At 36.1% G+C, this 12911-nt stretch overlaps 1 protein-coding gene across 1 annotated transcript in view; it reads right to left on the bottom strand.

Annotated features, from left to right (window-relative positions):
• Window positions 1–2867: 2867 nt before the first annotated feature.
• The window catches only part of LOC140325753 (protein-glutamine gamma-glutamyltransferase E-like), a gene marked incomplete in the record, with an annotated part of 19632 nt that continues 9588 nt past the window's right edge, over window positions 2868–12911 (bottom strand). Inside the window, 9 exon segments of the mRNA XM_072403765.1 lie at window positions 2868–3088; window positions 3213–3346; window positions 4564–4721; window positions 7150–7515; window positions 9293–9535; window positions 9719–9822; window positions 11027–11156; window positions 11693–11870; window positions 12699–12827. Coding sequence (XP_072259866.1) covers window positions 2911–3088; window positions 3213–3346; window positions 4564–4721; window positions 7150–7515; window positions 9293–9535; window positions 9719–9822; window positions 11027–11156; window positions 11693–11870; window positions 12699–12827 — 1620 coding nt within the window.

Here is a 12911-nt window from a genome sequence, read left to right as displayed (position 1 = left end):
GGTACATTAAAGAATTTCTTAAGTAAAATCGTGTTTGCATTACAGTATATATTTATTTATTTATGATATAAAATAACACAAATCATGTATAACAGTGCAATAAAAATAAAAAAAATGTTTTTGAAATTATCAGTTTATATACACATGTATGCATTATGGTAAAGGCTGACTTTACATAAAAAAAATTTAAAAATGATTTTATAAATCAGATAAATTTTAAAAATTGCATATTATTTTTGCATAATATTTATTCGCCTTTTGACTCAGCAAGTAAAATGTTCACTACCTATGTCACTGCCTATGTTGAAAAAAAAGCTGTCTATATAGCTCAGTAGCTCAAACAGAACTTTTCATACATATAGTGCTCTATTTATACGTTATTCCTCTATCAATTTGCTCCAAATGGGTCCACTATATTCGTTTACACATATAGCATTTCCTATTTTGACAACTGTGCACATTTGCCAATTGACTACTAGGTGTCAGAACAAGTCATTGTTTTATTAAGCATGGAAACAAGACCTGCAGAGAGATTCAAACACTTGTCAGCATATTTCAGAGGAATTGACAGGGGAATAATGTAAAAAAGGGGCCATAACCAGGGCCAGATTTTCCATGGCATGACCATTAGGGGGCAGCATTACAACATCAGTATGTGGAACCGGAACCTCCTCCCTCTCTCTTTCAATCTTCACTCTTTCTCTTCCCTCTTCCTTCCTTTTTCCTCCCTCTTCCACCCACTCTATTTTTCCCTTTCCCCTCTCTCTTTCCTTGTCACCCTCTCTCCTCTCATTCTCTCTCCCCCTCTCTCGCCCTTTCCTTCTGTCCCTCACCTCTCTCCCCCTCTCTCTTCCCTCCTTTCTCGCCCCCTTTATTTTTCCTCCCTCTCTCCACTCTCCCTCCCTTTTCTCCCCATCTCTCTACCCTCACCTTCTTTCACCCCTCTCTTTATTTCTCTCTGTCTTATCTCTTTCCATTACTCTTACCACTCTGCCTTTTTTTCTCTCTCTATCTTTCTGCCAGCAGTCTCTAATGTCCCCTCTGTCTTGTCCCTCTCCCTCTCTCTCTATTGCCCTCTATTTCCCTCTCTCCCCCTCTTCGTCACTCTACTTTTCTATCTCCTTTCCTCCTGTCTCTCCATTTTTTATTTCTATCATTCTTTTATCTCATTCCCATACATTCACCCCTCCCCCCCTTTTTTTTCTCTCTTTATAATTCTGTGCCACCCCTATCTCATGTCCACTCTCCATTCTTCCTTCCTCTCTCCATTCCTCCTATCTCTCTCCCCTCTCCAGCTTCCAAAGCTGTTATTGGTTGGGGGGAAGTACTAGCTAGCTGGCCTAGGGGAGCAAAAAGTATAAATCCGGCCCTGTCTGTAATATAGCTGTCAGAAGAGTGACATACTGAACAGTTCAATCTGAGGTTTTAGAAAGAGACAATCATGTCTTAAAGGGCACATTTACTGATGTGCCTTCTATTTATAATATGTAGTTTTCAGGGAATACATTTGCCAAATTAGTAAATGTTTATTTCTATCTGTAAAACAGAAAAACAGGGAATATGACATTTCCTCAAACATTCCCTTGTGGGAATCTTCCAGGTCCATGTGTTTTTTTATTGGCAGTAATTGATTCCCATGAGGCAATGTCAGATTCCCCGTTTGATAAAAAGAGTAAAAAGACTGTATTAGAAAAACAGATATAAAAATAAAACCATTAAAGTTTTTGATTCACATTTTTAACCCCCATAGCATATTGAGTTCTATTTAATTAAAGTGACCCATGCCTTTCGTTTATCTATCCTATTCATCTAAGAGTACTTAGAAAACTAAGAGTGCATTGAAGCTGTTGTATGTTTTGTTTCTACCAATCGATAGACAGCATGAACCCGGCATGAAATGCACTTTGGTCTTAGACGTCAGATCTACATTGCCTATCTAACTAAGTCTGCAGATAAACAATGAATCCCTTCTTTTGAAGCTGGCTAAATATATAAAACTTTGTATTTTTTATTTTAGGGAGGAAGTTTAAACCTTTGGTGTTCCCCCAGCCATTTGTTTACCTTGCCTTACCTAAATAGTAAAAAATATCCTTTACCATTACTTTAATGCCTGTGCACAGGACTTCTTGTACAGTGATATAATACCTGCTTTACCAATTGGCTACATCAGCCTTTCCCAACCGTGAAACTCTTGAAAAGTCTTCTAGATTTTAGGGAACCCATGACGATAATAACACCCACAAAGCACAGTACATTTAGTGATCAGTGGGTAGAATGCATCTAACATGGTTGGCCAGTGGGAAGAATGTCACCCTTACGGATAGCCAAAAAAAGATCAACTTTAGATCAGGTTTAATTGGTAACTGACCTGACAGGTGCAAACTGCTCATTGCTCAAGGTACCCCTAAGAACCTCTGGTAGAACCCTGGTTGAGAAACAGGGGGCTAGACAGCCAATACAAAAATAGTAGGGGAAATGTTTGGATTCTGGTTACTCCAGGCTCAGTAAACATTTTTTGAAGTTCACTAAGACCCTTCACTATGAACCTTATACTGGGATAATGGAAGGCCATTGCTAGGGTACAGAGTGGATAACGTTCTGATAGCCGTGATGGTACTGTTCTTAACTATCACTATCCAACTGGAATGAGCCCACTCATGAAAGCTCATTTTAAGATTTGCAGTTGATGAAAACTTCAAACAACCTTTGTTGAACCTGTAACAAATGAAACTTTTTTTACACAAAGTTTTCACAGCTGCTATCCATGTATTGCTATTATCTTAAAAATGATAGCGCAAGAAAATAAAAGCTTATAGAATTCTCTATATACTGGTACTAATAGATTGGCTGGCAAAAAGAATAGCAAGGGTCATTTCAAGCAAATTTAATATTGTAGTGCCTGTGACTGTTTCATTCCATTGAATCTTCATCAGCTTCATATGCGTCTGTTACATTAACGCTATGAAAACCCTTAATGGCTGAAAAGTGTTTTGAGGTAAAGTTCACCATAAGCTGCTTTGTGCCAGTTCTAGAAGGAGTAATTTCCACCACCATAGTTCTTGTCTCTCGGGGTGACAGTACTGGAACTCTGAAATAAAAGCAGTTATAGTATCACATCCAAAATTATTTTATGGATCAGTTTTTATTACTACTGTGCTACTTCTCTTCATCTGTTGATCCACATATTAAAGTATATTAAAGATCTTACTTACTTTTTCTTAATTTTTCTCTTCACTAGGCCGCTGCCCACAAAAGACAAAACTCCATCATTTAGATAGGTAGATAAGGGGTTTGTATATGTAACCTCCACTTCCACAGGGTTATTTACTAATACAATTGTGTGGATCTGTGGAAAAGCCAAAACGGTACAACAATTATAGATTATATAATTATATAATCTATTTTATAATTTTAGGTATAGAAGGGTATAGAAGAGTATAGAAGAGATTATAAGTAAAGAAAAGTAAATGTAATTCACGATTGCCTATGATTTCACTCTTATGCTGAGTTAGGCAACGTACACACGTGCAATAATTATCGTTTGAAACTAATGACTGATCGTTTGATAATCGTTAACAAAAAAGTGAACGACTGTCCAACGACCAATGAGGAATGCCGCTGAAAACGAACAACCGTCCTGGCAGATCTGATTGGGCAACAATCTTTCACTATCTATTGTGTGTACAGTCATTTAGAGATTATCTAGATCTAGATTATCTGGTCGTTCAAACAATTGTATCTAGTGTGTTCAAATTATTAGTGAATTATATTTGAATGATTGAATTGTTACAGCATGTACAGAATCATTCACTATACGATCATTCAAAATAATTTCTGAATAATTGTTGATCGGTTGTTTAGCGAAGTTCAGTTATTTTAAATTCAGTTATATACTTATCCACTGGCCCCACTGAAGTCATAACCTCCATACAATTATATGGTCACTTTAGAACCCTAAATCTGCAGTAAATCTAGAGGAAGACACAAAAAGTATATTGTATTTGCTCTAATTTAGAAAAAAAAAAAAACCATTCCTGATTTATAAAGGCACTTTGGATAAATGATTCCCAGGATCAACATTTTTTTGCATTTAGAAACACCAAATAACTATTTTTTGGTGTTGTTTTGTTTAGTTTCTAGGCAATCTTCAGAGTCAGAATACTATTATGTTTCACTGTTTAAATAAAAAAAGGCAATGTCCACTTCTGAGGCAGGCCCCACTACCATTTTAAAAGATGCTTGGTTAAAAAGAAAGGCAATTAAAAATGTAGGCAAAAACAGAAATAACAAATCTTCACAGCCCATTTCAGTCACATCAAAGGTTAGTTACTATAATGTCTCCAGGGTTCCTGGAAAAGGTGAGGATCCCAAATCTCAGAGATTCTCATGATAGCTAGGGTTCCTGTTTCCCAATGCCCAGTGATTTTACCCTTGCCTACAGGAAGTATCTGGAATTCAATTTTTATAGTTTTTTAAACACAAGGAGATATTTGAAGATAAGAAGCTGCTAAAACTGTTTGTGGTGTCAGCAAGTTTATCCAATCCTAAAGAGGCTGCTGTTACCTGAATTTGCAGGGGTGGTCTTTCAATAAATAGTACTTTCCGAACAAGCAATTTCTTTCCATTTTTCAATATGCACAAAGCAACAACTTCAATGAGATTGTGACTTATTAATTCTCCTTCATATTGTGAGGCATATAGGTTAACTGGGATTTGTTTTTCTGGAAAAAAAATTAAGAACAACACTTTAGTGTGTATGCACTGTGTATCTAATTACCGTTTCTGTGGAAAAGACTCCATTTGGTTTTGTGTTATCACTAAACATTTGATTGTGTTTTATTCACAAATTACAAAATAAAAATATAAAAAAGGCTTTAAAAGTTAAGAAGAGAGGCACTGTAAAACATCAAAAACAGGTTTTAAAAAACTACATTTACTTGAATAGCCTTAATAAATAAAACTTATGATTGGCAAAAGTGACAAGAAGGTATTTGAGACAGATCTCTATTGTAGCCTATTGCATTTGCCACTTTAAAAGTAAGGAATAAGAAAGTACAGATGTATTCACATTTTTTTTAAAGGGGATTACATTTTGCTGACATATTTAAAGGAGAATTGGAAACAAAAATAGGAAAGCTATAAAAAATGGAGATATTTTTGATGACAGTGAATAAATCTGCTAAATAAAAATGTCAATAGCTTAATAGTTTTCAATGAACTAGTGATGATAATCCTTTTTGACATTTGATACATAGGTGCATTAAATTTCCTATATGATGAAAGGGAGAGAGTCAGCAGAAATGGCCAAGTGTTACAATTTTTTAACATCAGGATGTTTTCCCCCTCCGTTTAAAGATGTATTTCTACTGTAGTATTAGTGAGGAAGTGTTTCAAGTGTAACTAACATAAAATGTAATTCCCTGTCATTCTGTAATGGCCAGTAGATGGCATGACACTTTAAGCCATGCGCAGGGGTGTATAGTTATATACTGTGCATTAATATTTTAAAAAATAATAATTCAAATAAAAATAATAATAAACAGTATTTATATGACACCAATTAGAAATAATGTTGTAGCATAATGTGTTTAATTTTGTATCCTAAACAAACTGTATCCCATTATGGTGGCAGGCAAAAACAAACAGACAAAATAGTGCTTCTGACAATATTTTGTATAGCTCTTTGTTTTCCTAACAGCTGCTGAAGCCACCCACTGTCAAAATGAGTATTTGTTCTTTTCTCTTCAATACAATACAATATTTTTTTGGGGTGCCTTTAGGAACATTTTTATGGTCATCAATACCTATAAAGTTGCAGGTAGTATGGAGCAATTCATCCTTAAAGTTCACAGTAAAAGCCTTGTATTTGTTTTCTTAGCAATTCTTTCTGTTTACTGTTTACAATATAGATTAAAAAGCTAGAAGGCTTCTGAATCCCAGTTTAGAAGGAAACTGCTGAGTCAGTGCTCGATTAAGGATCTGGGTGAACTAAACTGCTGTGAAAAAACCTGATTTCCATCTATTTACTTCTGCTGTAAATTTGGATGAAGAATTTCCCAATGCGTTCAGCTAGAGGTTAGTGAAAGCGTTTTTCCTAAAATCGCAAATGATTAATTAATACTAACTTTAAAACCTAGCTTAAACATGTTTGTTTTAGTTTTGGATAATCTATATAGGAGTAAATACTCAAGTACATAATCAATTTTTAGCGCTGTTTTGAGGATTTCACATCACTGCTGCTCCCTGTGGAGTGTAGTTACTTTGAATGTACGGTACATTAGAAGAAATCTCCCTGTGGGGACACAGAATGCAATCAAGAACACACCAATCTTTTCACTTTTTGCATGAAATGTTAAAAATTAGGATTTAAAACAATTCTAAAAAGTTCCCACATAAATATTTTACATTGTTGCATATATAACAGCATGATTCTGTTTTGCCATTCTGGGAAAGGTAAAATTCACCAGATCCAGACAGTGGTGTACATAGGGAGAACATAGTGATGGGCAAGAGGGAGTGCAGATGTATGGGAGAACAGAATACAAGAGAAGAGGGAGGGACTCCTTCCTTGCCATATACACTACCTGGTACACACCCCAATGTTTCATTGAACTCTCTTTAGCTTTGATTAGTATTGCACATATTCTGCATGGCGTTTTGATGAATTTATGCAATGCCACATTTATTCCCATCCAGAGCTGCATTAAATTATCACCAAGATCATGTATTGTTGATGCGAAAATTAGACCTTTAGTATATCTCAAAGATTCTCATTTGGACTAAGGCCTGGACTCTGAGATGGCGTATTTACAATCCATGTGTTAAAATAATGTCTCTAAACCTTTCTGAAAAATTCTTTCACAATTTGAGCCTGATCAATCCTGGTATTGTTATATTGGAAAATGTCTGTGCCATTAAGAAAGAAAATATTTATAAATGAAAAAACCTGGTCATTCAGTGTATTTAGGTGGTCAACTGGGCACATAATGTTGCTGAACCTAGACCTGACCAACTGAAGTAACTCCAGATTTAACCCTATAAACTCCAGATTATAACCCAACCCTACAGGCTTGGGGAACTTATGTTTTTGCCATGCCATATATATATATATTTTATTAGGTTTTATTTTAAAGGAAAAAAGCACATTACCTTCCTTGGATGCCAGCGTATGTGATGTCTCATCTGAAAATAATTCAGATATTGGCCTGCCAGTGTACGCAGTTGAGGATGAACTTAATTTTACATTCACTTTCTCAGCCTTTTTGCTAGTGTTTGTCAGAGTTAGCATAAGGCTGATGTCGTCACCAAAAGCCGTAGATGATGTCAGCTCAAAGTTCCCTTCAAGGTCTATTTTTTCCTTCACATTTTCAGTGTCATCAAAGTCAGGTTCACCATTTCTCTTTTTGTGGTGTTTTTTGCCAATGGATTTTTTGTTATGACCTTCCTTGGTAATGATCCCCATTTTCACCAGCTTTTCACGTGCTTTCAGGTAAATGGCTCTTTCCTCTACAGATCCTAAAAGAGAAAATATTTGAATACTGAGTATAAACCTAGGGTACAAACTGTGGCTATCACTGCAAAACAGTCACACAATATAGATGGCAATAAAATTAACGTGAATATATACATCTATGATGTGTTATTTTTACAACAACAAAGAAAATATAAATAATATTGTATAGGCTCATCACTTTTTTCTTCCCTATTTATAGCTTGAAGCATTTTTTACTTTTGAGCTGGATATGATGGCTACTTGCTCTAAAATGATCTTTTGTTCATAGTTGTTGGATACCAATAGATGACGCTGTATCCTCAAGTAAAGTGTGTAACAAACTCTTTAAACTCAAATTGTAAAAAATTACCATTTACTGATGTGATCTGAGTATAAACCAGGATTATAGGTAGTACCCGGGTTAAGGACATCCAACATTTGGACAACTCCTAGTTACCAACGGGGCTTCCCTGCTGGCTCCTGTGCAAGATGGAGGCTGGATGGGGGAGGGGGCGGTTTGAATGACTTAAAGAATAAATCTTTTGCTAAAAACAGCTGAGACTGAGCTCTTCTGCTTGTAACTCTTTAATGACCGGGACAAACTCTGCAGCTGTTTCTTTTTGCATATCAAAGCACAGCTTGCTCCAGATGTTAATAAATGTCTAGGCTCCCTAAAGTTTTTTTTTTTTTTTTTTGTGATTAACTCACAGTGAGGATTTTATACAGTAACTGACACAACGCTGCCCAATAATATGTTGAGACAAACATCTGTCCTAATTGCATTTATTAAAATAATGTAACTGTTCCGACTTACATACAAATTCAACTTAAGAACAAACCTTCGGTCCATATCTCGTTTGTAACCTGGGCACTAACTGTATTTCTGTCACGCAGGGCCAGGGCCACTAGGGGAAGCTATGGCTTGCACAGAAATTGTGTGAGCCCTAAGAAGGGCCAAGGCTCAGAGCGTAAGCAGTAATCAGGTCTTCTCCAGTGCCTCTAGTGGTGAGGATGTTACAGCTTGTTTCCTCCAGGTTGCAGTCCTTGGGGACACCATGGTGGGCAGGAAGATACAGGGTACCAAATCACTAAGCAGAAGAATCAACAAGGAAGGCCGGGGTCAGGGCAGGCAGTAAGAGAGGTCAGGTTACAATCCAGGGGTCAAATACCAGGGATCCAGGAAATAAATGCAGTGACATAGGGACCATAAGACAATGATCACGACACCACTCTGCTACAAGAGGAGGCTGCGAGTGCAGCCTCTGCTGCTCACTCTAGACGTCATACAGAGACAAGATTATTGTCCTATGGAACTGATCCTCTACAAAAAAGTTGCAGCCTTTCCTTGGAGGAAACCGAGGCCATCTATATTGTTCTGATTCTTTCACTGCAATCAGACTGTATGTACCTAACTCATAGAAATACCCCTGAAGAAGCCTAATAAATGCGAAACGCGTCGGGTAATAAGGCTACAGGCAACCAAATAATCCACAGGCTTCTCGCTCCCCACGTCAAGCCACATCTGCCGTACGTTACTTTGGATGCCTACATACATACAACAATTATAGTAGGTGACCAATGTCTAGAATATTACCCTTTATTATTCTAGAGATTGGTCATTAGACATTGGATGTATATATATATAAATCTATATAGTATTTCTTACTTCCTTTCCTTCCTATCAAGTTTCCTTAATACCAAAATACAAAAAATCCAAGTTATTCTGCCAGTAGTAAGATGAAAAGTAGTCTGTCAATCCAATGGGGTATTTTATTAGCCAACAGTATTTGTTCCAGTTACCTTCTGCGTACTTATAGCTTTCAGTTATGTCTATTCTTTCATCACTTCCTACAGCCTTTGTGCTGATGTATTTCCCCACATGCTCAGTGTTGGTGTACACTTTCTCCTTTACATCCTTGTCATAATAGACCCAGGTGTTACGGTCAGCATTTACTTCTGAGAAAATAAAGGGGACATCAAAGTCTAGGTCAACATCTCCTTCTTTAATGGCATGTACTGAAGCTGGCCCACAACAGTGAATGCCTAAAATAATGAGAAGAAAAAAGAAATAATGTTACATAAGGACATTAACCATATCAAATAATATTCATTTTATGAGGTTAAAATTATGGAATTTTTAGGAATAATAAGGACCTTTTAAAGAAGATAGAATAGGGGCAATGAGAGGTGGATTTTAGAACTCACATTTTTTTGATAAAAACCCACCTCCACTTAATTCTTGTGGTGTTGCATCCAGCACTTGCCATCCTCCATAACTTTCACCTAGCTCGCTCCTTGTAAACCAGCTCTCATTCCAAACATGAAAGTTCCTGCACAAATAAGAAGCCAAAAATGTTATATAAATGTTATATAATTTCTATTCACTATTTAGAACATAAAAAATTCTTAAGTACTAGACTTATCAAACATCTTAAGTTGGTCATAAATGTTACCTTCCAAACGTAAAATAAAGGGCCTGATTCAATAAAGTTATCCAAGGGTGGAGAGAATACACTTTCATCGCTGGGTTATCCAGCAAACCTGAAATGGATTTCTTCAAAGTCATTTGCTACTTGCTAGCAAATGTTTTAAATTCTGGACCAGATCCATTCCTGGTTTGCTGAATCACCCAGCTCCATTGATGAAAGTGTATCCTCTCCAGCGTTGGAGAGCATTATTAAATCAGGTCCAAAGACTTTACTACAAAAATTTACTGGTATACCAAAACTATATATATCCCCCACCTCCTAGATTGTAAGCTATTTGAGGCATGCCCCTCTCCTCCTGTGTCATTGTCTGTATTCATCTGTTATTTGCAACCCCTATTTAATGTACAGTGCTGCGTAACATGGTGCCACTATATAAATCCTGTTTATTATTATTAATAATAATAAAATATAAATTGTATATATATATATATATATATGTTTTTATACAAGTTTTTGCAATAAATATTAGTACTACTACTTAACTATGATGTGGAGGAATGTCTAAAAAAAAAAAAACAGTGATTCAAGATTATGCAAATGTTTCAGAAACTTGCAACAAAATGTGAGCTTTTGCATTGGGTTTTTTTTTTTAAGTGTATGTGGCCAATATTTGCCAAGTTTTGGAGAGAGTAGGGAAGGGGTAGAAACCCTAAAAAGGCCTTTTTCTGTGTGACTCTTTGTTATAAATTTTTCACTTTCACTTCTTGTTCTCATGACTATTCTTTCTCTACACATAAATTAAGGCATCTCTACAACAGCAACATTGATCATAATAAAACATAGTTTTTTCAGTAAACAATGGGAAGGCTAGAACTCTGGTTATTTTCACATATTTGTATGTTTTCTCATTATGCTTTCTCTTCACTTTCAGCAGTAATGACAATGAGAGTGAATACCAGTTGAAACCCAACAAAAGTTCCAAAGCTTCCCAAATTTAACAAAACATTGGCTTGACATATACTTTATATGGCTTTCTTTGAGATAACCATTACATTCATATTAGGAGAAGGTAATGTTTCTGAAAATAAAAAGAACAACATCATACCACACAGTGTCTTTACTCATTGATCGACCAGTGCTGCTGTATATGCTGTCAATACTCAAATTTGAATCCTTGTCATGAGCTGAATCAAAGTTTGTAACCACTCTTGTTGGAATTCCCAGACATCGGAGGGCTGGAGGTTATGAGAGAAAGTCACAAGTCATAATTGTGTCACGTTGCAAAAGTCAAACAATTTTTCTACATCAATTCATGACTTATTACCATCATGACAATATAGTAAAGAATTTTTTTTAAGGAAATACTGTTTTTTTGCCACACAACAACTTGGTACTCTGCTTACCCTTTCCATTTATAAAGGGTAACTAAAGCCTACTTTCAGCCGATCTTTACCTTAGGGACCCACACATCTGTTCTACTAAAAATTCTACTAAAAAGCTTACTAAAAAGCTTAATGCAGCCCTTGAGTCACAGGTTGCACAAAGGGTGCTTAAAATGTATACTGTTTTTATGAAACAGTCATTAAATAAATGATAAATAAAAGATAAAGATAATATTATTAAACTTTTTGCTACTCCGCATAATTTTTGCAAACCTATTGCCTGATACATTGAACATTCATAGCCTAAATTATTTTGAGGGTTTGCATCAATGTTAATTAGCAACAAGATGGCATCATGCTCATATTAAGTGCTGTTTTATAAATGTTACCTGTACACAGGACTCCAGCAAATACCCAGCATTGCCCATATTTAACTGGTTTGAATCCTTGTTTACGCCACTGGGTGAGGATCTCAACACTTCCAACCCAGTCTGAAGGATTAACACCTCCTGGAAATCGACTATCCCATTTTCCTTCCACCACACCTTTATCATCAAAGCTATTTATCTGGAGAAGAATGGCATTAAAACAAATGTTATGCCTGGTTATTAAAACTACATAATCTATATCTCCTGGTTGCACAGCATTGTCTGGTCTACAGCTAAAATTAACAGATTTATAGTGTAAATCACACAACTCTGGCGTACACATGAGTTGGAAAGGTGGCAGGCTGAACCTTTGGCAATTCTGATAATTATACAATGTTTATGTTGACTGCCAGTCTAGTCTTGTACCAGAAAACTCCCAATGCTGCTGCTTATGCAATCTGAAAAAATAAAATGAGCATTATTGCTGGAGTTGTTTTTGCTGACAATCAGTCAGAATTCTTGTTTATTTTTGCCATTATCAAAGACACTGATTTTGTGCTAAATATTCTGTTCTCCAGTTTTAATACATCATCCCTACTGTTTTGTGTCAACAATGGTATCCAAATATAACCCAAGTTTACAAATGAGGTAAGAACAAATGCCACCACTGTTTGGGGAAGGAGGGGGCCTAGTATGGGCACGAGGGGAGCACAAACTTATTACCCCCCTTTTCTGTCCAGCCAGGTTTATTGCCTGATTAAGCTGCAGCAGAATAAAATCGGGTCCCTTCCATGCCAGGCAGGACTTTGCTTTGTGGGTCTGCTTTTAAATGACCAAATTTTTGAAATGTGGGGCAGTATATTGTATATCCACCATGGCAAAACAGGAAATTGGCAGACAGTCATCATCACCATGTTAAAAGTAAGAGGATATCACATATCATATCATATACAGAATAATCCCATTGGTAAAGATGATGTTGGAAATGTAATAGCACATCTATATAACCATTACAAGGAAATAATACCATTGCACTCAGTACTCTTCCCACATAAGCAGGGTCATATCTTCTTGAAGAGTCCAGGGTCTCATCTTCCTCGTAGTTTAAACTTCTGTCTAAAACTTGTAGACAAGTTTCCAAAATTCCCTCTTCAAACTGAAACATAAAGTCATCAAAACAAGTTTTTTTTCCCAGCTTCCCAATCTGAATGTTTGTGTTTTATATATATATATATATATA

The sequence above is a fragment of the Pyxicephalus adspersus genome, chromosome 3 (assembly GCF_032062135.1).
Source record: "Pyxicephalus adspersus chromosome 3, UCB_Pads_2.0, whole genome shotgun sequence".
NCBI lineage: Eukaryota > Metazoa > Chordata > Amphibia > Anura > Pyxicephalidae > Pyxicephalus > Pyxicephalus adspersus.
The sequence above is the reverse complement of the archived record's forward strand: the minus strand, read 5'-3'. Positions and strand labels throughout refer to the sequence as shown.